This window comes from Somniosus microcephalus, chromosome 27, assembly GCF_052327205.1.
Source record: "Somniosus microcephalus isolate GS21.2 chromosome 27, FLI_Smic_1.0, whole genome shotgun sequence".
Taxonomy (NCBI): domain Eukaryota; kingdom Metazoa; phylum Chordata; class Chondrichthyes; order Squaliformes; family Somniosidae; genus Somniosus; species Somniosus microcephalus.
The window spans coordinates 19,657,088-19,683,085 of NC_141013.1; the positions used below are offsets into that span (position 1 = coordinate 19,657,088).

General features: G+C 41.8%; 1 protein-coding gene across 3 annotated transcripts in view; it reads right to left on the bottom strand.

The window, feature by feature from the left end:
* Positions 1–25,998, bottom strand: part of ap4e1 (adaptor related protein complex 4 subunit epsilon 1) — a 62,401-nt gene that overhangs the window by 9,976 nt on the left and 26,427 nt on the right. For 2 of the 3 annotated variants that reach the window (XM_085968638.1, XM_085968639.1), the window contains 10 exons: positions 25,757–25,879; positions 25,555–25,664; positions 25,036–25,213; positions 22,681–22,799; positions 20,385–20,687; positions 18,917–19,031; positions 11,019–11,154; positions 8,246–8,483; positions 2,211–2,804; positions 910–1,100 (listed from right to left, as the gene is read on the bottom strand). In XM_085968638.1, the coding sequence (XP_085824764.1) occupies positions 910–1,100; positions 2,211–2,804; positions 8,246–8,483; positions 11,019–11,154; positions 18,917–19,031; positions 20,385–20,687; positions 22,681–22,799; positions 25,036–25,213; positions 25,555–25,664; positions 25,757–25,879 (2,107 nt within the window). Of the gene's footprint in view, positions 1–909; positions 1,101–2,210; positions 2,805–8,245; positions 8,484–11,018; positions 11,155–18,916; positions 19,032–20,384; positions 20,688–22,680; positions 22,800–23,245; positions 23,359–25,035; positions 25,214–25,554; positions 25,665–25,756; positions 25,880–25,998 lie in introns of all 3 variants that reach the window. The other variant, XM_085968640.1, reaches the window with a different exon arrangement.

Below are 25,998 nucleotides of genomic sequence, written 5' to 3' on the forward strand. Positions count from 1 at the left end.
GTATCAGTACATAGGAAAATATCTAGTGTATTACCCCCTAGGTCTCCCCTACAGTTTTTGTGTTTCACTTTCTCCATCATGATTATTAGAGAATTTGGCTGGTGAGTAACTACCCCACAGATGACAGGTGAGCCTGCATTTTGTTTCCCGGGATTAGAAAGATAATATTACTGACTGGCAGCAAGGCTGCATCTGGAGCCAATGAATTTGAGGAGTTGCTTCTTGCCTTTCCACTCGTAACAGACTACGGTCTTTTCTTGATTACCTGAGAATGCCAACATTCAGATAGTATGTTAGCTCAGTCAGCAGAGAGGCGTTACGCCTTGGTGTTTCTGGGTAGATGCCTTTCATAACTATCCCATTCAAACAAGGTCAAATATTTTAGTGCCGATCAATCAAAATGCAGGCCCACAGATGGCTGCTTACAAAACACATTCTCCAGAGGACGGTAACAGGAGTTTTAAAACAACGTGAAACTCAAGATATTCGGGGCCAAGTGCTGTATATCATCACTGCAGGGTTATGAGCTAGTGCTATTATACACCTGGGATTAGCATACTAAGACCCAATTTATTCAGGACCCTTATTTCGGTTTTGAACCTTCAGTTACTGATACTTGCATCAGGACAAGCAGATGTCCAGGTGCCAAGAACTACAACTGCAGTTCCACACTGATATGCTGTAATAAGAGTAAGTTCCAGCAAATTTCTTCAATTCCACTTCACAAATATTGAACATTAGAAATGTACAAAAAAAACTCTAAATAGCCTAATAGAATACATAAATATTTTAAAATTGCAAAAGGTATTCAGTATTCAAACGTGCAATGGTCAAGCTTCTGCTTATTGCAGCATTGGGCAACAATTCATTGTTATGAAAATCAATTTTTAAAAACAATTAGTCTCGTACCTGATGAAATCGGATAAGAATAGAGCAAGAGCAAATTCCTCTTGGGTACATTGACTGGACTCCAAATGATAAGTAATGTGCCCTGTAAGTGGCACCCGGGTACACGGTTTCACCATCTGCAGACAGAGCAGACACTTGACTGTGCTTTGGGATTCCACTACTGGAAAAGGGAAGTCTGTGCGCTCACAAGCCTGTGCAATAATAAAGACATTAAAAGCAGAGATAGGAATGTTAACAAAATTATACACACAGTATTATCACATTTAAACAAGAAAAATATGAAGTAAAGTGGTGTGTAACATGTTGCAGTGGTAGGATGGGTTTGCAAGCGCTATTCCCCAACACAGTAAACTCCTTACTTTGGTTCATCCGTCCACAGGGAGAGCCCGAGAGGAGGATAAACACTTTCCCCAAATCCAAGGCACTTTTAGCAACAAGCTACTGAGCAGGTGCCGAGGAGCAGATCGGGTGTCCGATCACTCAGCTCAGGACTGATGGGTATGGGATGAGGGGCGGGCGGAGACAAGACGGAGTTGAGAGAAACCAATACAAAAAGAGAAAAACAACTAAAAATGGGATGGACAAATTCCAAAAAAAAGCAGCAAAATATGAACAAGTTCAGAAGCTCACTGCACTTCACAGATAGAAGGCTGACCCGATTCGGAAACTACAACTTATTTGGTATAATCGTGGCTCTTATTTCAGACTTCACATGACTGGTATTAGGGATTTTTGTTTTAAAGTAATGTTTAATACAAACCCCATTCATGTTCAGAAAAAATATTTTGATACTTAATATTAACTTAATGACATTTATCTTTCAATGATAACATTAGGGCTTACCAAAAATACAATGTGGGGTTGTCTATATTAAAAAAGTCACATTTTATTTCAGCAAATGGTTAGCACTGTTGCCTCACAGCGCCAGGGACCCGGGTTCAAATCCAGCCTCGGGTGACTGTCTGTGTGGAGTTTGCACATTCTCCCCGTGTTTGCGTGGGTTTTCTCCGGGTGCTCCGGTTTCCTCCCACAGTCCAAAGATGTGCGGGTTAGGTTGATTGGCTATGATAAATTGACCCTTAGTGTTAGGGGGATTAAATACGTGGGGTTACGGGGATAGGGTGGGATATGTGTTGGTGTAGGGGTTACGGGGATCGGGTGGGATATGTGTCGGTGCAGGCTCGATGGGCCGAAATGGCCTCTATCTGCACTGTGGGTTTTCTGTGATTCTGTGAAATAACCCGTTTTTAATTACTTATTACTGTATAATACCACTGCCAGGTTATATCAATCGTATTTACCTGCAATTCCTCAGTTAATGCAAAATTGACTGTTACATTAGTAACTGCTACACTGCTGCGATTAGTAAAAAACAGGATTATTAGCAGACAGTCCTCTTTCCAAACTTTGCAGGAAAACAAAGCTATATTTTCATTGGCACAAATGCGCTCGAGGTTTGAATGAGAAAGCTCAGAGAATTCTACTGGCAAGCTTGGAGTCAGACTGGAGGAGATCGGTTCATGGGCCACAGAGGCAGAGCTGCAATTTGCAGGCTGTATGATGTCAAAATTTCCATCGGCAAATAGACCTGAAAGGGATTCCTTTGATGCTGAAGGCACGGCTTTGATTGTCGTCAAGTTGTTACTCAGAGTGCACGTTCTGTCAGATCCCTGGGCAGGCTCCTCTGCAGACTCTGATGCTGTTTTCCTTAAAAGTATCGCTTTACTTTCTTGGGAGGGGTTACAGCTTTCTAGGACATTATCCAGGAGGTTTGGAATTGGAGCCTGGGGTGAAACAGTTGCCTTCTGGGCGCTCGTCTTCGCATGGCTATTTTGTCCCTCAACAATCTTTGATTTTCTCCGAAATTTCTGGGTAGTGTTCTGAGGTTTTCCCATCTGGAAAGATGGCAGAAAATGTACACGTTATATTTTTCAAAGTCTTGAAATTGCATATCAGCATTAGTCACAGTCTAAAGATAAGGGGTAAGCCATTTAGGACAGAGATGAGGAGGAATTTCTTCACCCAGAGAGTGGTGAACCTGTGGAATTCTCTACCACAGAAGGCAGTTGAGGCCAATTCATTAAATATATTCAAGAAGGAGTTAGATATATTTCTTAAGGCTAAAGGGATCAAGGGATATGGGGAGCAGGCAGGGACAGGGTACTGAGTTTGGATGATCAGCCATGATCGCATTGAATGGCGGAGCAGGCTCGAGGGGCCGAATGGCCTACTCCTGCTCCTATCTTCTATGTCACTTTTTTTTTTTAATTTGTTCACGGGATGCGGGCGTCACTGGCAAGACCAGCATTTATTGCCCGTCCCTACTTGCCCTCGAGAAGGTGGTGGTGAGCCGCCTTCTTGAACCACTGCAGCCCTAGTCGCCGCGATTTGGTACAACTGAGTGTCTCGCTAGGCTATTTCAGAGGGGCAGTTAAGAGTCAACCACATTGCTGTGGGACTGGAGTCGAATATCGGCCAGACCGGGTAAGGACGGCAGATTTCCTTCCCTAAAGGACATTAGTGAACCAGATGGGTTTTTACGACAATTCGATAGCTTCATGGTCACCATTACCATTTTATTCCCGATTTATTTAATTAACTGAATTTAAATTCCCCAGCTGCCGTGGTGGGATTTGAACTCATGTCTCCGGATAATTAGTCCAGATTACTAGCCCAGTAACATAACCGCTATGCTACCATTCCTGATGAATTCAGGTGAATTTGCATACACTAAAACTCACTTAAAAAATACTATGCATATAGTCAAGTCTGATTGATGCCTTATGCTGTAAGATAATGCTGCTTTTTTTTTAAGATGAGGGTCAGTAATGTCAAGTGCATCAAACAGCCAGTTTCACACAATTTATCAGGGTTTCAGACTAGAATATTAGCAACGGTCTTCTGTTGCACAGTTTCTTACACACTACAGGTAGATTGCTCACACTGCCCTTTAGTTTCTATTTGGTAGATTTTTGAAACAGATGGCAAATGATACATGACTGTGTAATATGTATCTATAAGCCTAGTAAAATGGAGAGTGAGCAAAATAAAAGTTATTTACAGCTAAAATTAGTATCATGAGAAAATGGGGTAGAGATATAAATTAGTTTGGAGATCTCAATTCAATTCAATTTTATTTGTCATATATGCAGCAGACGTGTGTACTGCACAATGAAATGTTGATTTTTACGAGTCCTCCCAATCTATTCAATTAACGGAAACATTCACAGTTAATCACTAATTCGAACAGCTGTAATATTATCTAATATTTAGACTACAAAATGCTTCTTGAAGTCATGTATGGACTTTCAATGGGGCTAATCTCATCAAATGTAAAACTGCTCAGGAGTCCCATCCAGCTCCATAATACTGGGTTTATGCTGCAGAAATAGAAATGCCCCCTCTCGTGGCAGCGCTGGATGCTGCATTCAATTCCTCAGCATCTCCCACAAACTAGGCAGATTTTTCCTGTCGGTCTTGACCCTCAAAATGCAGATCCCACAGCTCTTGCATTGCCTCTTCTTTCTTCCCCACAACATTTTTATTTATGGATGTATGTATGTGTGTGTATGCATAAATACATGTCGTCTTGAAAGTATGATTTCAGATTTTTCCACTTTAAAACATTGCAAAAGAGCTGCAAGTAGTTCAGTTTCCAGAAAAAATGTATTTGTTATCTGGCTGCATAGTTACTAATTATAGTCCTGAAAGATGTTATTGCAGTCAGTCAAGCAATGTGACACAATAACATTTCAAATGGGTTCTGTGAGCTAAACTTATCACTTTGATTTTGCAGTCATCCAAAAATGGATTATAAAGCCGTGTAATTAAATCTTTACACATTCCCCTATTAGTGCATTAAAACGGACTGCAGTTTTAAGAAAAAAAGAAATCTTGGCAGTCAGCATCTTTGAGTGGATACTATAAACTTTAACCAATTAGTCCTAACAATTACCAGAACTGTGACAGGAAGACTTTTGGCCAGTCATTGGAGGGATTACACGTGTTAAACCTTTTGCCAAGACCTTCAAAAATAGCCTTTAAAGGTTTCATTTGGGAATGTTGTTTTGGGTTGTTGCTTAGCATAGAGCTCATCTGGAACAGGGAGCTTTTAAACAGAAAAATCACCATTTACGCCTTGTATATTTTGTGAATAGATTTCTTGGGTTCAACCAGCAAGTTATGTTGAGTAGCCTCAAAAGAAAATATAATTACTTAGGTGGTCAGATTCATACACCTGTCCTATTAAATTAGCTTCACTAAAATAGTGGTAGCTTGGCTCAATTACAGGAAACTTTCTGGTATCCGGCACTGACGGGACCGAGCTGGTGCCGTACCATCAAAACTGCCGTAGAAACCAGCGCTAATGTTAAAACATATGGAGCTTTTGAGCTCCGTGTGAATCAACAAACCCTGTTGCTTAGCAACAGCTTCAAAACAGTCGGCCGCAGCTTAAAAGGAACATCCCGAGGACATGTAAAGGTGCTTTATAAATGAATGTTCTTTCCTTCTTGCTGCACAAGGAAACCAGGATAGTGCATAGCTACTTCGAAGGATGGATCAGGCCAGTGGTCTGAACAGGTTACATTAGACTTCCAAGAGATGAGGTGGAAGGTACAACTTTAGCACCATAACCTTTTATAGGAGATGGGGTGAAACGCTGACATATTAGCGAAGAAAATTGAGTTGAGGCTTAACGAGACATGGTGGATCCACCATCACACCTCAAAGTTCACATACTTCATATGCTGAGAATATTGTTAGTTATTTCCAATTGACATTTTGGGAGGACAGACTGAAAGGGAGCTATTTTTCCTAGTTGAGTGAGTTGAATTAAAAGTAGATGTAGCCACTAGTTATGCTGTGAGTTTGTACACCATTATTTCATCCAAAGTACAGGAAACTTTTTTTTAATCCGGCACCGACGGGACCCCGGTTCATCAAAAATTCCGGATAACCGAGCGCTATAGCAAAAGATAGGGAGAGCTGAGAGCTCCGTATAAAGCAACAAACTCTGTTGCTTAGCAACAGGTTCAGAACAATGGCCACAGGTTCCAAGCGTCTCTGTAGCTTAGCAACAGCTGCAGCCACACCCTTGCGCAGCAACACATCGAGGAAGGTAAGTAATATGAAGTGTGAACCTACTCCTGAATTTTGCCGGTTAACCGAGATTTCCGGTTATTTAGGTGCCGGTAAATCGAAAGTTTCCTGTTCTATATGAAGTTAGGACTGCACTACCAGGGATGAGGGGCTTCAGTTATGTGGAGAGACTGGAGAAGCTGGGGTTGTTCTCCTTAGAGCAGAGAAGGTTAAGAGGAGATTTGACAGAAGTGTTCTAAATCATGAATGGCTTTGAGAAGAGTAAATAAGGAAAAACTTTCCAGTGGCAGAAGGGTCAGTAACCAGACACAGATTTAAGGCGACTGGCAAAAGAACCAGAAGCAACACGAGGAAACATTTTTTTTTTTTTAAAACACGGCGAGTTGTGATCTGGAATGCACTGCCTGAAAGGATGGTTGAAGCAAATTCAATAGTAACATTCAAAAGGGAATGGGATAAGTAATTAAAGGGAAAAAATTTGCAGGGCTACGGGGAAAGAGCAGGGGACTGGAATTAATTGGATAGCTCTACCAAAGAGCCGACACAGGCACGAGGGGCCGAATGGCCTCCTTCTGTGCTGTATCATTCTATGATTCCTTATGATTCTCAGTTTCAACTCAGTTCCAGTGAGCACGGGTCTTACAGCACAGAATTTATCCAAATTCAGTAGTCTTTGGGAGTCTTACTGAGTAGCCAGAAGATTGGGGCAGGTGTGGGGTAATGGAAACATTCTCACTGGTGATGTTAGGAGCATTATTCTGAAGTTCTGGTTAAGATACCTCAGCCTAGAAAATCCACGATGGGGTGCATCTCTTTGTAAGGGCCATGATATGTTCACCAGTAACCTGCTGACCCCTGTAGAATTTCTGGGAGAGGTTCCCCAATTTACATACCAAATGCAGGTACCTGTATCAACATGGACACAACTGGGGTTGCCCATCATAGTCTCTATGCCAGAACACCTGGCATAGTTGGCCCTGTTTTGGGGGTGGGGTGGAAGAAATGGTATTAGGTGCCCGACACCACCGCAAAAGAAGAAATAACTCATTGGAGTTCAGAAGAATGAGAGGCAATCTTATTGAAACATATAAGATTGTGAAGGGGTTGGATCGGGTGGATGCGGGGAGGATGTTCCCAATGATGGGTGAAACTAGAACTAGGGGGCATAGTCTTAGAATAAGGGGCTGCTCTTTCAAAACTGAGATGAGGAGGAACTACTTCACTCAGAGGGTGGTGGGTCCATGGAATATGCTGCCCCAAAAAGCTGTAGAAGCTACATCATTACATAAATTTAAAACAGAAATAGACAGTTTCCTAGAAGTAAAGGGAATTAAGGGTTACAGGGAGCGGGCAGGAATTTGGACATGAGACTAGGTTCGGATCGGTCATGGCCCTGTGGGTAGCGGAGCGGGCCCAGGGGCCGTGTAGCCTGATCCTGCTCCTATTGCGTGTGTCTAATTCTGTTAGATTCAGGAAATGGTTCTATGATAGTGGATTGGCGGTTAGGATCAGATCAGCCATGATCTTATTGAATGGCGGAGCAGGCTCGAGGGGCCGATTGGCCTACTCCTGCTCCTATTTCTTATGTTCTTATGTACCCCCAACTTTGAGTAGGCTGCTGTACAAAATTATTATTTTGCTTTAAAAGCATTCTTTTTCTTTGGGGCTCCAGGCCTCGATCCTGGCCTAGATCAGTAAATGGGCCCCACTTCCATCCCTGGTTGGCAAGATGCTGGTTCTGACCATATGTACCTTTGCCAACTACATGCTAAGAGCCCGGAGATGCAGGAACCCCTTCCCATGACAATGGCCACATTTGGGGTTTACAAAGGCTCTGTTCCCAAAAGGCCATCACTGAATCCTCAGCACCCAACGTTACAGCAGGAGTACACAGAACGGCCATGGATTTTTGCGGACTTTATATCCAGCCCATACTGTATCTAACCTGAAAATACTCGACAACAGCACTAGGTGCCAGAAGTAGAAGTGTCATTAATCCAATATCCTTCAGAGATTGCGCAAATTCAGATTATTAATTCACCTCCTCCAAGTTTTAAGTGCTGATTATTTACACCATGTATCACAAAAAAGCAGCAGAAACAAAGAGACTAAAGACAATTCTTTTTAACAGCGATACTGATGGGATCAGCTTTTTAAGGGGGCTGTTGTAATTCATACTTGGATCGCATTTCCACTTGAAGTGAATCTGTACACGAACATGTTAAAATTCACTTACCAGACTGACTGAATTGTTGGATCCCAACCCAACAAATAGTGAGGATGCTAAAAGCTGCTTTTCTTCTTCTGCAGAAACACCGACAGTTTTTTTGGCTGTGGGGGAGCATTCTGCAGTCATTTTATCTTCAGAAATGGGACTTGCTTTGACTAAGGTTTCTTCTTTGGATTCCTTCTTTCGAAGGTAGCCCTCCTTACCCCACACTTTCTTCACTCCGTCAAGCTTCAGGCTATCTGAACTGAATAAAGGATGTTTACAATTCAATACTGTTTGCCCAAATGCTGGCTAAAGGTGCCTTATTCAACCATGTAAGAAATCACTATTGTAGACATTCTACCACTAAGATATAAAACCAGAATGTTAGCAGTTCTCAATGCATAAATAAAAAGGTTATTACAGAATTGCATAATGGAATACGACTAATGTTTGTAGTACTGGTTGGAAGTTATTTGTCAGCCTTAGCTCAGTGATAGTGGGAGGTCATAGGTTCAAGAACCACGCACTTAATTCTAAGCTAACATTTCAGTGCAGTTCTGAGAGTGTCTTTTGGATTCGACATTCAACCAAGGTCCCATCTGCTTGTTCAAGTGAATGTAAAAGATCCCATGGCACGATTCAAAGAAGAGCAGAGGAATTTTCTTGGCGAACATTTATCCCTCAACCAGCAACACTAAAACAGATTAACTGGTTATTTATCTCCCTGCTGTTTGTGGGACCTCACTTTGTGCAAACTAGCTGCTACATTTGCCTATACTACTGCAGTGACTGCACTTCAAAAGTAATTCACTGGCTGCAAAGTGCTTTGGGACATTCCAAAGACGTAAAAGATGCTTTATAAAGGCACGCCCTTTATTTTTCTTTCCTTTTATCGGAGGATATGCTAGCCTTTTATTTCTTCCTCAGGTCTTCTTCTGGAAAGACACCTCTTTGGACTCGAGAGGGCAGATGAACAACTTGCTCTCAGGCTTTGGCCTACATCACTTCCAAGCCATTCAGCAGAAGTGTGACAGTAGCCGAGTGACAATTCTTCCTACAATTATAGCCCCTGCTGTTTGCAAGTGTCTGGCCTTCATTCATCCAGCAGTTACCCACAGCAGCATGTCTGAGATCAGGAACGTAGTAGAGTCGAGGGAATAAAACCTTTGCTGAATTAACTATTAAACTATTAAGTTAGTATTAGCCCGGATAGCTCAGTCAGTAGAGCATCAGACTTTTAATCTGAGGGTCCAGGGTTCAAGTCCCTGTATGGGCGTTAGTTTTTGATCAGCCATGATCTCACTGAATGGCAGAGCAGGCTCGAGGGGCTGAATGGCCTACTCCTGCTCCTATCTTCTATGTTTCTATGTATTTCCATGGCCATTATGCAGTGGTTTTATTACAGTACATTCAAATGTAACAAATTCGTACCTTAGTTTTAATGATCTATCAGTATGTAATATTGTAAATTATAGTAGTCTTGCCATTGACATCAAAGGACATGTTTTCTTGGGGATTGACATTTTTAATACATAATTTAAGCATATATGTACTGTATCTTGTTCTACTTATCAAATTGCAATATAATAAAATTTGTTTCAAAAGATTAAAGTAAAACTCATTACTGTACATTGTCTCAAAACCTCAGTTTTTGAATACACAATTCGCACACAAAGAAAAATCACGTTAAGCCTGTGCTAGACTGCTGAACACAGCACAGGCGGCTATTGGCAAGGTGCAAACTGAAAACAGCAACATCATTTTCTTACAAAGGGGTCAGTGGTAGCACTCTCACCTCTAGAGTCAGAAGGTCGTGGGCTCAAGCCCACCTCAGAGAATCTAGGCTGGCTCTTCAGTGCAGTAGTGCTGCACTGTCAGAGGTGCCATATTTCGAATGAGACATTAAGCCAAGGCCCCTCTCAGGTGGACATAAAAGATCCAATGGCACTATTCGAAGAAGAGCAGAGGAGTTCTCCTGGTGTCCATGCCAAATATTTATCCCTCAAACATCATTAAAACAGATTCTGTCATTATGTTATTGCTGTTTGCGGGAAGATTGCTGTGTGCAAACTGGCTGCCTAGTTTCCCTACATTATAACAGTGACTACACTTCAAAAGTACTTAATTGGCTGTATGGCGCTTTGGGACGTCCTGAGGTGGTGAAAGATGCTATATAAAAGCTAGTCCTTTCCAAAAAGAAAATGTTGCCTTTCATTTGTAAGCAATGTTCCCTTTAACCTGTGCGGCCACACAGCGCTCTAGGGAACCCGCGCAGCCGGCTTTTCAATGCAAAAACTACGCAGGCGCAGTATTTTGAATGGGCCACGCATTGACGTCAAAAATAATTACAGGGAACATTGTTTGTAATCAAAGCAAATTAACTTAACAGTGGGTGATTAAAATTTCATTCAGCAAGTGACAATCGGTGCACCTTCAAGCTGACTAAAGGTAGGATTGGAAAATAGGAATGGGTATTCCATCAAAGGAATGATTCTAGTATCTTATTGTGGTCTCATCAAGATTGACTAAAGAAGGTGAATGTTGCTATAGAAATGACCAATCCATTATATATGAACATATTCATGTACAGACCCCAGTAACCTCATGTTCAAATACTACGATCGGCTGTTATAATTCTAGAAATTTGGAGGTAAATCTATTTCACACTGCACAAACAATAATTAGACAAAAAGCTACATCTATATAATGGATTTCTTATATTACAAGAAATTAAACAATCATCCAAGCTTACATCTGCTGATATTTACCAAAATAACACAAAATAGTCTAAACTTACTCTTTTAATCCAGCTTCTGCACTGTTGCAAGAAATCTCTGAACTGAAGGATAAGCCTGTTGGAGACAGCCTTCCTGCAACACTGGAGGTCGGTGGGCTTGTAGCAAAAGATAGTCCATATGGCTCAAAGTTCAACACTGTAGCAAAATAACATTAAATCTTTCAATTTGTGCAGTAGGTTTCTAACCGAGGACTATAGCCATACGTGCAAACCTGGATAAAGTTAAATTGTTTAGAACAAAAAAATACTATTTTTCCACACTTGTTCTTGCTACAGAAAATGTTTGAACACTCACCAATCCAGTGTTTAAACCTGGTTACAAAGACCCAAATGTTAGTAGATTTCATTTGGCGAATATCCTTTTCACTCCATTGTGAAATACCTCCTGATGACGGGTGTTTCCGTTCCACTTTGCCACTTGGTAGGGCTCTCTTTCAACAAACTGCATTTGCTTAATAATTAATGAATTCTATGTAAATAAAATGTATTGCTGCCTACAGCATCAACAGGACATCTGGGGCCTCATGAACACCAGGTTCAATGGTCTATCTTCTCAGCCAATGACAGTGAAATTTAAGGATAGAGAAAGAAACAGAGTGAAGGAAATAGAGTGAATTAGAGTCAAATTAGAGAAATAAAGAGAGCGAAAGGAGGAGAGTGGATTAAGAGGCAGAGAAAAAGAAACAAAGGAAATGTTTGAAAAAAATATTTAAAATTTTAAAAACCTCTAGGAACAATTTACAGGAAACTTTCGATTTACCGGCACCTAAATAACCGGAAATCTTGGTTAACTGGCAAAATTCAGGAGTAGGTTTTACTTCATATTTATTTGCCTTCTTCCATCTGTGCTGTGCAAGGGTGTGGCTGCAGCTGTTGCTAAGCTACAGAGATGCTTGAAACTTGTGTTCATTGTTCTACAGTTGTTGCTAAGCAACAGGGTTTGTTGCTTTATACGGAGCTGTCAGCTCTCCCTATCTTTTACTATAGCGTTCGGTTATCCGGAATTGATGATGAACCAGCACCACGTCAGTCCCATCCGTGCCGGATAAAAGAAAGTTTCCTGTACTATCTGCAGGAGTGATTCATGGTTCACTTTCTGGGTCTCCAAGCTTGAATGGCATGTCGGGTCCATAAATCATGTCATTAACTGGATCCTTCCAACTCTAAGCACTAGCTTTAAATGGCTGCGGTGAGATTAATTCATATCAACGGCGCAAATCCAGCAATTTCATGAGACACAATGGGAAGGCTCAAAGCGAGATGATAAGTTTTTTGGTTTTCGCGAGGCTAACATCCAGCAATTTTTGGCAAATCAGAACTCACGTCATATCGCTTCTTCATCACAAATTGCTGTTTCTTTGACGCACTAACAATGGTGGGCACAGTGAACTCGCCATTATTTTTCCAGCAATTTCTGGGCCATTACTTTGATACAACACAGTATGTTTGTCAGAACAATTCAAGGGAACAGCTCCCGACTGCAGCAGACTCCGGCTATAACTGGAGTGCTTTGATATTGTCAATAGGTTCATTGGGAAGAATGTTCTATTCTCCGGCATGACCATCCCTCCACTTGAATATGCACAAATGTAAAAAGATACTAGAATATTAGCAATGCTAATGTAATTGAACCGAGGCCCCGTCTGCTCTCTCAGGTGGACGTAAAAGATCCCATGGCACTATTTTGAAGAAGACCAGGGGAGTTATCCCCAGTGTCCTGGCCAATATTTATCCCTCAACCAACATTAAAAAAAAATTATCTGGTCATTATCACATTGCTGTTTGTGGGACCTTGCTGTGCGCAAATTGGCTGCCACGTTTCCCAAATTACAACAGTAACTCCACTTCAAAAGTACTTCATTGGCTGTAAAGCGCTGAGACGTCCGGTGGTCGTGAAAGGCACTATATAAATGCAAGTCTTTCTTTAAATTTCTCTTCTTCACAAAGATAAAATAAAACCAATATAGTCAAGTGAAAACACACCCACACTAGTCTTGGGCTATCACTACATATGCTGTTTCCTTTGGATGGGATGTTAAACTGAGGCCCCGCCTGCCTATTCAAGCAAACGTTAAAGATCCCATAGCATTATTTAAAAAAAAGCAGGGAACTCTCCCGGTGTCTTGGTCAACATTTTTCCCTTAGCCAACGCCACCAAAAAAACAGATCAAATGGTCATTCACCTCACTGCTGTTTGTGTGATCTTACTCTATGCAAAATGGCTGCCACGTTTGCTTACATAACAATAGCGACTGCAAATTCACGTGGAGCGCTTTGGAACATTTTGAAGAAACATCACAGGGGTCATAAAAATGTACATCTGTCGGAAGCCTTTCTAAAAGGCAAGGTAAATCACGCTGTTGTTTGTCACAAGTTTTGAGTATGACCTCGGTAATGAACAAATAAGTCTTGTTCATATCTTTACAACTGATACCTGAAAATGCTGTGAATCTGTTCCTACAATAATACCTTCTTTATGCAGGCAGGCAACAATGCACGACTCAGTGTCTTGCATATCGATTATTTTCTGAAGTGACTAATAAAAAAAAAAATTCTGTTTTCCCAGTCATTGTCTCACTCATACCTTGCATTTAACTAACTGGATATCATGGTGGAGCTCCACTGGAGTGATAAGAGCACTGCTTTGCATCCTTGATCCTCCAAATGGTGAGGTCCTGAGTTTAGCCATGGAACCGAGTGAGGTGCTGAAAACGAGGGCAGGGAAGGAGACAAAAACCAAAGTGACAGTGGCCAGGAACCAGATCTCCAGAGTTTTGGAGCAGCATTAGCAGGGGCCTGGAGCAGCCTACTTCTGTTTCTAGGGCGAGGTGTGGTACAGGACATGGTACCAAAAAGGGAAGGGGTGAATGAATACCTTACTTTAAAAAAAAAAGCAATAAAAATTGTCAAGACATTTAACCTTGGTAAAGCTAACCTCAGGCCACTCAAAGCAAAAACACGTAATATGGTCCACAATTCATTAACTAATAGGTATGAATAACCACACTGTCAGAAAAAGAGACACACAAAAAAACACTTGACTAAAAGTTAAACTAGTTTCCAACAGCAAAGAGACACACCTTGTTAATTCAACGCGTGCCCAACCTTGCAAATTAGATAGTTAAGCATTAGGTTGGCATGACTAATGGCAAGGTTAAGTGCTGGTAACTAATGGTATTAAAACTTGTGTCAAAAGGACACTATCCAAATAGGAGCAAGGTAACCAGGACGTTAAAAGGTTAAAAAAAATGTGATGGTATTGATTAGACCTGGTGAACACACTGCTCCTCTTCAAATAATGCCAAGTGATCTCTATTGTTCATTGTTGTTTGTAGGAGATACGCTGATGCCACAGAATGGCTGCCAGGTTTGCCTACACAACAGTCCAAAAAAAAGTATTTATTGTGTGACTTTTTCAGCGCTTAGGGAGCAAGTTAATAAGCAATTTCTTTAATAAACGTAAATCATAGAGAGCCTGAAAAAAATAGCTTTTCTGCTGAGTCACAATTGTTTTCAAGGACATTTATGTAACAGACCAAAGATTTTATTTCTGAAACTTAATATTAAAGTGAATGAAATGCAAATGCCATCTGTAAGCCTGGCTATGCGTCACCTTTTCAAATTTGAGTCAGAACTAACCCCAACAACAATTCCTCCCTCTCAAAGCAATCTCTGATTTAATTTTTCAAAATCAATACCATTATATAAAAAGTTTCACTAGATGTCAACAATATACCCATGTACGGTATCACTGTTGATCAATCAGACTACAGAACTAGTAAAAGCCACCATCAATAATTCCTCATCACAGGACAAAAGCTGCTGACAACAGAATTTCCAAATACACTGCTTCAAGTATCGAGTGCGGTAGGAATACTGGGGCCTTTGATCCTGAAGGGATTTTGCAAATGCACAGGTAGAGGGAGTTCTTCGTACCACTCAGGGTGCAGTGAAGCAACGGTGAACAGACTGCCTGTTTGAATATGAAATGTGTCCGAAAATGTGAGAGTCAGAATTGGGTTATTTATTGGGTCCCACTAAACTGATAATCTAAAATGTGAGAGTATCTTCCCGCATCAGGCTGCACCTTTACTGCAACAAAAATTGCTGATCAGGATTTGCACAATTGATTCTTTAGCAAAGAAAAACAATAAAAGTGAATGCAAACATGCAGTTCAACGAGACTGGTTGAGTTTCCAGAGATTCTGGCCCCGATTTTAAATGGGGGGTGGGTCCAGTGCGTGAACGGTGCACGTGGGCCTCAAAGTGGGCGACCCACCCAGGGGTGTGAAGGCCCGGCCGATCATGATTGCCAGGCCTGACTTACATGAATTCTCCTGGAGTCCCGCCTGAGCCTGGCCAGATCCACGACCTGGACTGTGGGCAGGAGCAGGAATTCAGCGGCAGGAGACTGCAGCCAGGGCCCAGAGGGGACGATCCCCAGCAGTCAGTTGAGGGTGAGGGGTGGGGGTGCTCGGGCCGCGAGGGCAGCCTGGAGCAAGGGAGTTCCGAAGCTTCCCTGTGAGGCCCAGAGACAACGACTTCATTGTGCCTTGCTGTGCCTCTTCTGGTCCACGACCCTCACTCCCGACAGGTTCAGCCTGACTGTGAAACAGTCACTGCTTCCTCGCTTCAGGCCTCCAACTAAAATTGCAGATCAGATCCTGATGACATCATCGTAACCGATCTGCCCGCTTCTGTCCTGCAGGTATCCCATTCTCCTGCTGAAGAGCAGGTTAAGATTGGGACACGGCAGGAAAGCAATGGAATTAGAGGGGGTTGAATACCCCATCAACAACATTCTGGAGGGGTCACCACTGACCAAAACGTAACTGGACCAGCCACATAAATACTGCGGGTAGAAGAGCAGGTCAGAGGCTGGGTATTCGGCGGCAAGTGACTCACAGTTAAAATCGGGGTCACTATTCTTTGATAAAATTTAGGTCATTCACTGTCCCAATTTCTTCCCTATCAAAATGAAGCAATGATAATTATCTTATGTACTCCTCTTTATAACCGTTATAAACATCATTTCACCTGCAAGAAATTTCAACCACAGCTCCATCCTCTCCTTTCCCAGGCTTACACTGGACACTTGCAAGACAGGTCTGCTTTCAGAGAACAGTTCACTGTCTAGATGACAATGCAGGCTTGAATTTAAAAATTGTACAGGAAACTTTTTTTTAAATCCAGCACGGACAGGACCGACATGGTGCTGGTTCATCAAAAATTCCGGATAACCGAACGCTATAGTAAAAGATAGGGAGAGCTGACAGCTCCGTATAAAGCAACAAACCCTGTTGCTTAGCAACAAGTGTAGAACAATGGCCACACGTTCCAAGCGTCTCTGTAGCTTAGCAACAGCTGCAGCCACACCTTTGCACAGCAACAGACGGAGGAAGGCAAATACAATATGAAGTAAAACCTACTCCTGAATTTTGCCGGCTAACCGAGATTTCCGGTTATTTAGGTGCCAGTAAATCAAAAGTTTCCTGTAGCTTTATTGACCAACTTCACTTTTTGCTGAGCATGTTTAAATATAGCTTATAATCTGAAAGTTACAAAGATACACAAGGGAATACATCCACAGAGTCAATTAACCATTACAATTTGGTCCAAAACAGGAAAGCCTCCGAACAGGGATTGGTGAAGATCGGGTGTTGTAAGGATTCTAACCATAAGTAATTCATAGAAACATAGAAGATAGGAGCAGGAGTAGGCCATTCGGCCCTTCGAGCCTGCTCCGCCATTCAACGAGATCATGGCTGATCATCCAAACCCTAGCACCCGGTCCCTACACCGACAGCCATCCCACCCAACCCTATCCCCGTAACCCCACGTATTTAATCCCCCCTAACACCAAGGGCCAATTTTTATCATGGCCAATCAACCTAACCTGCACATCTTTGGACTGTGGGAGGAAACCGGAGCACCCGGAGGAAACCCACGCAAACACGGGGAGAATGTGCAAACTCCACACAGACAGTCACCCGAGGCCGGATTTGAACCCGGGTCCCTGGCGCTGTGAGGCAACAGTGCTAACCACTATGCCACCGTATTTGATAATGCTCACTACCTAAAAGACAATGCAATCATTTCATTAAAAAGGGGCTTGATTTGGGTTTAAGCTCATTCATTTTGTCCAGATACATTTGGATATTTCTTTATGCTTCCTCACCGCTCCAGTTCAGCAGCTGCAATGCAGTTTAAGCATCGTCAACATCTCTGCATCAGCAAATCTTATTGCAGTGAGTTATAACCAATGCAGAAAAATAAAACAATCAAAATGTTGCCCTCCACTTTCATCAACAAATATGCAGCTAATGGGGAAGTGGCAAAGATCCTGGTCCAAAGGACTGCTCAGACTGTGTGAGATTACTGCAGCATGACCTGCACATCAAAAGAATCTATTCATCACCCATAGCGGTCATCAATAAACTGTTACAGCTACAGCGTTGGTAATCCACTGAACTCAAAAGGTTTTGCTACATAACCGTTTCTTACGAATGCATACATGCCAACGGAGAGAAGTCGCGAAAGCTGACCATCAGCTTCAAAAAAGCGGACAACCCCCCCAGAAAGCTGACAATTCAATCAGCTGAAAACGAGCAGTTACACGGTTTTCTATCTTGAGCGGTAGGTGTACACATTCCTTCACTTGTACTAGAGGGAAAAAAACATAATTACATGAAAGTCTGATGAAGGGGAAATCCAAATGTTGAAGGTACAAAAGTGGGGGCACGTTTCTGGGTAGATCCAGGGTCATGCTTCCCTGGAAAATGTAGAATTTTATATTAAGAACTATGCATCCTAGTTCATTTCAAGAACATTTATACTGCACAATTAATAGAATTTTGATCTAAAAATAAGGAGAAACCAAGTGACATTTGGATTTTCAACAATCACTTATTCAAAAATTGCCAGTGACTCTCCCACATCCAGACCGAGCAACCAGTTCACAAAGGCATTCTATCCTATCTGGACCGAGTTCACACTGACACTACCCCCAAAACAACTCCCCCACTCAGAGAGGCATTATATTCTCCAAACTTCTCCATTCATACTGGCCTCTGCAAGCAGACATTAAGTTTGTCTCCCAGGCTTCTGATGATGAGTCCTATCCCACATAATTAACCTAGCTTTCACCTGTCCTTTAAATTCCAGCATTTTGTTCATGCCTCCCTTCTTGCTTTGGGAAATGCCTGATGACTCAGTGCCTCATCAGGCAGCTCCCAGAGATTGGAAATACACCTTACGTGCAATATGAACACAGACCCGTATATCTCTAATGAGCAGTGCATGAGTGCATCAATTCCACTGCTTTATCAGCCCACCATAAAAGTGGTGGATAGGCGCACCAACATCAGTGTTCTCGCTCAAGTCAACATCCCCAGCATCCAAGCTCTGACCACGCTCGATCAGCTCCAATGGACGGGCCACATCGTCCGCATGCCCGATACGAGACTCCCAAAACAAGCGCTCTACTTGGAGCTCCGACACGGCAAGAGAGCCCCAGGTGGGCAGAGGAAATGCTTCAAGGACACCCTCAAAGTCTCCTTGAAAAAATGCAATATCCCCGACACCTGGGAATCCCTGGCCCAAGACCGCACAAAGTGGAGAAGCATCCGGGAAGGCGTCGAACACCTCGAGTCTCTTCGCCGGGAGCAAGCGGAAGCCAAGCGCAAGCAGTGGAAGGAGCGCATGTCAACCCAAGCACCCCACCGACCCGCCCCTTCAACCACCGTCTGCCCCACCTGTGACAGAGACTGTAGGTCCCGCATTGGACTCATCAGTCACCTGAGAACTCATTTTTAATGTGGAAGCAAGTCATCTTCGGTTCCGAGGGACTGCCTAAAAAGATAAAAGTGATGCTAAATATTTGGAAAACATTTTTTTACCTTTTTCTTGTGACAACTTCTCTTCCTGTCTTTGATGATGTGGTTTATAAGGTGCCGCTCCGCAACCCAAAGCATCAGCGACAAAACCATCAAGAAAAGACAATGAAGCGTCAACCTAAGTAAGCAAACAAGCTTGCTCATAAAAAGTCACATTTTTCTGGCTGGAAGTTAGCTGCACATAAAATTGAAAGTTAGTTTAAACTTTACAATCCAAGCTCAACAAAATGTCACATTCAAATTTCCCCTTCTCACAAAGCCTATGTCAGCAGGTTATTCAATCATGCTGTCACAGGCAATGTTCCCTTTAATTTTTTTTGGGTGCGCGGCCCCTTTAAGGGGCTGCGCGGCTCATTCAAAATACCGCGCATGCCTGGTTTTTCGTATTTAAAAGTCGGTGAGCCGGCCACGCAGCTTAAAGGGAACATTGGTCACAGGTGTCCTCATCTGATATCCACCATGTTCAATTTCCAGCAGAAATGGCCAGATAATCACTAGGGGGCAAGAACCCCCAAGTGATTCCCCCCATGCCCTAGCCCAGAGGCTGGAGGTAAGCAGAGTGTCAGTTTAGCCGAGTGGTAGCACTCGCCTCTCAAGTGAAAAGATTGTGGGTTCAAGCATCGCTCCGGGACGTGAGCACATAATCGAGGAGCGCTGCACTGCAAGAGGTGCTGTCTTTCAGATGGGACATTAAACCCAAGGCAGATTTGCCTGGTCAGGTGGGCTTTTTCCAGAGGTTCAGGAAGTTCTCCTGATGTCATCATCTCTCAATCAATATCACCAAAACAGATCACATCATTCATCTCGTTGTAGTAGGAAAACTGGTTGCCACATTGCTGTGCTTCAAAACAACAACGACAACTTGTATTTATATAGCACCTTTAACGTAGTAAAACGTCCCACGGCGCTTCACAGGAGAATTAAAAGAAAAAATTTGACACCGAGCCACATAAGGAGAAATTAGGGCAGGTCAAAGAGGTAGGTTTTAAGGAGCATCTTAAAGGAGAAAAGAGAGGCAGCGAGGTTTAGGCAGGGAATTTCAGAGCTTAGGGCCCAGGCAACAGAAGGCACGACCACCAATGGTTGAGCGATTATAATCAGGGATGCTCAAGAGGCCAGAATTAGAGGAGCGCAGATATCTCGGGGGGGGGTTGTGGGTCTGAAGGAGATTACTGAGTACTTAAATGGCTGCGGAACGCTTTGGGACATCCTTGGGACAGGAAAGGTGCTATATCTTTTTATTCTACTTAAAGCTCAATTGAGTTCAGCTAACGTAGGGGCCTGGGATCTGTTTAGTTCTGTTCCACGCCAAGAACTGCACTTCGGAATTGAGCCAACCAGGAAGCAGCTTTTTAATAAAACAAGGATTTATTCTGTGCTTTCATGGATTAGTCCGTGTTCAGCAGTTTCTAGACCTAACTAACCGTACCATTTCAGTCTTGTATAAAAATAATTACCACTAGGGACTTACCACTATGTCATCACAACTTGCATTCAGAGGTAAAACTGTGTTCATTATCTCTCTGTTCTCAACAAGCTGCTTCAACTCAAAAGAGCATTGTCTCAAACAAGAATCCATTGAATTGCTGTAATTTTGCATGATTTCAGGCAGTATTTGGACACTTAGCGTCAGACGAAAGAGTTTGGTAATTGCACTCAAGATCCAGGCTTTAGTTTCCAAGTTTGCAGAGCATTTCCCAAGTAAGCAATGCAGTTTCTGTATGACATCTTCTGGTTTGGCTTCTGTTTTGAGGTAGGAGTACTCTCCCAGCACCTGATACATGTGTCAGAAGAAAATGTTCCAATTATTTAATGCCATCAGTGCGAACTGAATTTCCACTATGTCTAAAAAGCAAATGGTTTTCATTCAAGGTGCTTTTATTTTTAGACTTGCAAATGTTCTGCCACAGATTTTCTGATCAAAATACAGTAACCCATTTAAAATGAACAGGTTGCATCAGGGTTACGATCATAAAACCTAAGCCAGTATGTCTTGGTACAATTTCTGACATCTTTATGCAATTGCCATAAGAATGTCCCTTGCATGTGGCAAGATGTGTGATAGGCAGGACATGCACTTTTTTGTGACTGCTCTTCAAAAAGAGCATTGAAAATAAAGTACAAGCTCCCGCAATGACTCAGGAAGCTTATCCAGTCAGTAGTTGAACTGTAAAATCCAGAAAGGTCCCAAGTCTGACCTCTCATCTGTGTTGAGTTAGTCAATCTCAGACAGAGCAGTGGTATGGGAGCTACAATTGGCATCAACATCCCCTGGGATAGACAGAGGCAAAATAAAACAGCCAGCTTTCCTGCTCCTGAGTGTTACCCAACAATCCCAGCTGGAAGTGTGAGCATGTGGACAGTGGGTAACATCAAGTTTGCTGTGATCCCTGGTGTGGTCAAATAATGTTACGGTCCACATGTGAACAATGGCTAGACATCTAACGCCCTTGGAACTGCACCCCAGCAAAAAGTCAACTCTTTCAGGAGGGGACAACTGGTGAAAAAAAGTACAAACAAATAGACATAAAAATTCTAGCCTGAACAGTATTGTGTTTTGGGCTGGTTGCTGAAATGCTTACATGATTTTACAAAAGATTTAAGCAAACACAGAATGAACCAAATCCCTCTGCACCACTAGCCAGTGAATAAATAATACAAACTTGCATGTCCAGTTCATTAATGCTTTTGCCAGCAAGCAGAGACAGCAGAATATCTGCCTCCTAAACAATGGGTGCGGGTCTCAGGGCCACACCAGTCACTTAAATTTGCCAGTCACTATTGGGCTGGAACTGTCAGGTTTCAGTCAGATCACAAGGTGCAACACGTCATTCTGTTGGGAAGCTCTATTACTAGTGGTGTGAAAAAAGTGATACAGCTGGCTCACTCCACTACAAATACAACCAGGCACAAAGCAATTCTGGTGCCACTTAGTCAGAAGACCATTTTGTTGTCACCTCATGACTGAAGAAGTCCATGTAGCATGGCACCTTCATGGAGATAGGTGGGAGAAAAAAAATCAGACAAAAATCAAATTCAGCCCAATGCTGCAGTAAACCCTGAACTTCATCTACAACCAGTGTATATGAGCAAATAGAAAGATGGAACAATTGCTCGCTTAAAACCTGTTACATCTGTAGCTAGTATCAGTAATGGTGACCATGAAACTACCGGATTGTCACTAATGTCCTTTAGGGAAGGAAATCTGCCGTCCTTACCCGATCTGGCCTATATGTGACTCCAGACCCACAGCAATGTGGTTGACTCGTAACTGCCCTCCGAAATGGTCGAGCGAGCCACTTATTCAAGGTGGCAGCTTCTCGAGGGCAATTAGGGATGGGCAATAAATGCTGGCCTTGCCGACAACACCCACATCCCGTGAATGAATTTTTAAAAAGGAACATTTTACAGTTCGGATGAAAGGTCACAGACCTGAAACGTTAACTGTTTCTCTCTCCACAGATGCTACCTAAATTGCCGAGTATTTCCAGCATTTTGTGTTTATATTTCAGATTTCCAGCATCCGCAGTATTTTGCCTTTTGTAGAAAGATTGAAACCGTGTGTCATAAATGGCTGGTCTGCCATCAGTCCATGCAAAACCTGTAATTGTATCACTGTCATTTGCACTCATTGGTACCCACTTCTAATCAATTCAACCTCGCTGATAAATATTTCAGAATGAGATTAGTAGCACAATGCGTGGCTGAGACATCCCTACCCCACCGAGCTGCTAAGCCTACTTCATCCTTTATATTTGTAATCTTACCCAGCTCATAACCTGCAGGAATCTCTGAGGATATTGCAGATTATCCTTTTCCAAAAGGGCAAGGTAGGAGTTCACTGCATAAAGCCTCAGCTGTTTGTCTTCCACTTCATCATCAAATCCTAGAGGTTTAAAAAAAAGAAAATCGCATTTTAAATATTAGAACTGAGCTGTAAATGTTATCTACAAAATATAGCTTCAAGAGTCACCTTTGGAAAAAATCCAGTCCGAGTCTAAATTATATGGTTGAACGATGTATATTACAAACGTCGCCTCCAATCAACTGGAGCAATCCTGTTACATTTATAAATCAAGATAGCAGAATGCACTCATTAAAAAAGGATTATTTTTTAAAGTGACTTTATTAGTGTGATAAAAGGACTGCCTTGGTGTGTGCGTCAAAAATGAAGAACGGCAGTTGACAAGAATTTAAAGGCTTTTCCCACTGTCATGTAAAAGGCGTGACATTTAAAGAAGCATTAAATCGAAATCACGACCCTACTGGTTAAAGCTTTCCAAGACGTATCTATAACTATTGGATTTATATGGCATCTTGCTGTTCGCTTACCTTCAGCCAGCAGCCTCAGGAAGTTGTTCGGGATATCTGGTGGTACCATATCTCCGCCAACTGAGAACACTGCATTCATGGTTTGGATAAACCACTCATTATTGGGAGCATATGTTTGTGCGTTGTCAAGGACAGAAACCAAACAAAAATAGAAACTACTACAACCTATTTTTTTTTGGGGGGGGGGCACAAGGGGTTGGCAAATGTGGAAGGTATATTTCAATATAAAATTGTATTGAAAATTACATTTCTGAAAATGTGAATCTGAAAATAGCATCACCATATTTACTTCCTTTTACCAATTTTAGTTTTCTCCACTTTATTCTCACAACTGTATTTTTGCTAAGATTTACTAATGATACAAGTGTAGCTCTGCATTTTTATGCCAGGCCATGCATGGATATAATTAACCTAGATGCTTGGATGCTTTAATTAATGTATCTGCTACAATGCACTTTAACTTCATTGAAGCCTGGAAGAGGAGAGGAGGCAACTTAAGTAAAATGTATTTAAATCTAATACTTCCATTTAAAAAGAAAGGACTTGCATTTCTATAGAGCCTTTCAGTATGTTCCCAAAGCTCTTCTACAGCCAATGAAGTAATATTGAAGTATAGTCATTGTTGTAAGGTAAGAAACACAGCAGGCAATTTATGCACAGCAAGCTCCCACAAACAGCAACGTGATAATGACCAGATCATCTGTTTTTTTACATTGATTGAGGGATAAATATTGGTCAGGACAGCAGGGAAAACGCCCCTGCTCTTCTTCGATATAGCGCCATGGGGTCTTTTACGTCCACTTGAGAGAGCAGGCGGGGGCCTTGGTTTAACGTCTCATCCGAAAGACAGCACCTTCGACAGTACAGCACTGCCTCAGCACTGCACTGGATGTCAGCCTAGATTTTTGTGCTCAAGTCTCCGGAGTGGGACTTGAACCCACAACCTTCTGACTCAGAGGCGAGAGTGCTACTAACAGCCATGGCGGACACCTAATTTATTCTATGGAACATTTTTTTTTTTTTTTTATAAAAACAGTGAGATTTATAATGTTCCAGACTCCTGGAGGAAATGCAAACTGTTAAGGGACGTGTGAATTTTAACTCTTTGCTGCACTGTATATTACGACCATCAGGGGATGCAAAAATATTCTTAAAGATACTACAATCCAGTCAAATCACACTGGAAAAATTAAAATAGGACTCATATTTAAAAAAAAAAAAAAAAAATAGAATCCAATCTTTATAAATATTTTCTCTAGTGTCGTTATTTTCCCTCCATTCAGTGCCCAATCACTATCTACCATAAAGTGCCCAGGATGTCACCTTGTATGTAATGAGTGATACAGAAATGTAAGCTGATGTGATATATAGTTACATATGTAACAAGGTGAAATGTCACTTTACCAATATATGGGAGGGGGAGTGGAAAACATCCTCCTGCACCCCACCCTGAAAAATAACCGAACAAATAGCAGTCATGGAAATCACTGCATTCATTGCCCATCTTTAACTCGCTCAAAATACCCAAGTAACTGTCCAGTGCTCATGACCTGAATCATAGGATTTAGCTTTTGTGAAATAAAAGCCACTAGTACACTGTTTTCTACTTCAATTTACCACTGAAGAATAATTCACAGTTCCCATTTAACATCTCCAACAAAATCAGAATTACAAACACCATTGTCAATCAGTGCCAGCATGTTTTATTACTCAATATGCATATATTCAATCTCAGCAACTTTTTCATTCTAATTATGAAGCAAAAAAGCTTTGCCCATTAATTCACACACCTACAAGTCTTAACTGATATGCTGTGTTGAAAGGATATTTTTCAGCAAGTTCTGCTACTTTGCCAACTAAACTGATGGTGATGTATTCATCTTTGCTTTGCCTCAGGTAGTCCAGCATTTTTTGGACGATAACAGCTACATTCTGCGCATTAGTAATTCGGTAGAGCAGTTCTAGTGTCTGTGGAAAGAGCACAACTCGGATGACATTAAAACAGCACAGCAGGATGACTGAAATCAGGAATCATTTAAGTAAGCTGTACAATCAGATTGGGAAGGATTAACTGTCCAAGGTTCACACGCGCTTTCCACTCCCCAGAATCAATCTTCAACCTTTGTTTGCAGCCTATTGTGACTCTCACTTAATTGAATTTGGGGAAAAAAATCTCAAAAGATCATTTTAAATTACATACTGGTGAATAATGTGCTCAATGTGTCTTCAAATCAATGTTTTGAACATTAACAACTCCACCATTTAATTAGCCTTAATATGCAAACAACCTAGGTCAAATCAACTCTTACCTCTCGCTTTATAATCGGGTCAGGGTGATCCAGGCACTCAATTATTGTCATTTGGTGCTGAAGAACTAGATTCAAATCTTGCTGGATTACATACGTGAGGGCTTTTAATCCTGGAACATTAAAATAAGGTGGCTCACTTTTCAACATATACAGCATAATGTAAAATAAAAATATAACCAGTCATTTCATATAATATCCTTACCCAAATATTTCAGGTTGTTTTTGGGTGATAATATAAACTTTCCATTACACCTTGCTGCCTTCTCCAACAAATCTGACTTTGGGTGAATAGTATATACTGTTTGAATACACTCAAACAAAATTGCTGAAAAACACAATACCAAATTGAACTTGATACAATAAAGGAAGTCACCGAAACATTTACTGTTGATGCAAGTCTACAGAACTGTTGTTCTGTATTGTAGTAATGAACAGATAGGAAAA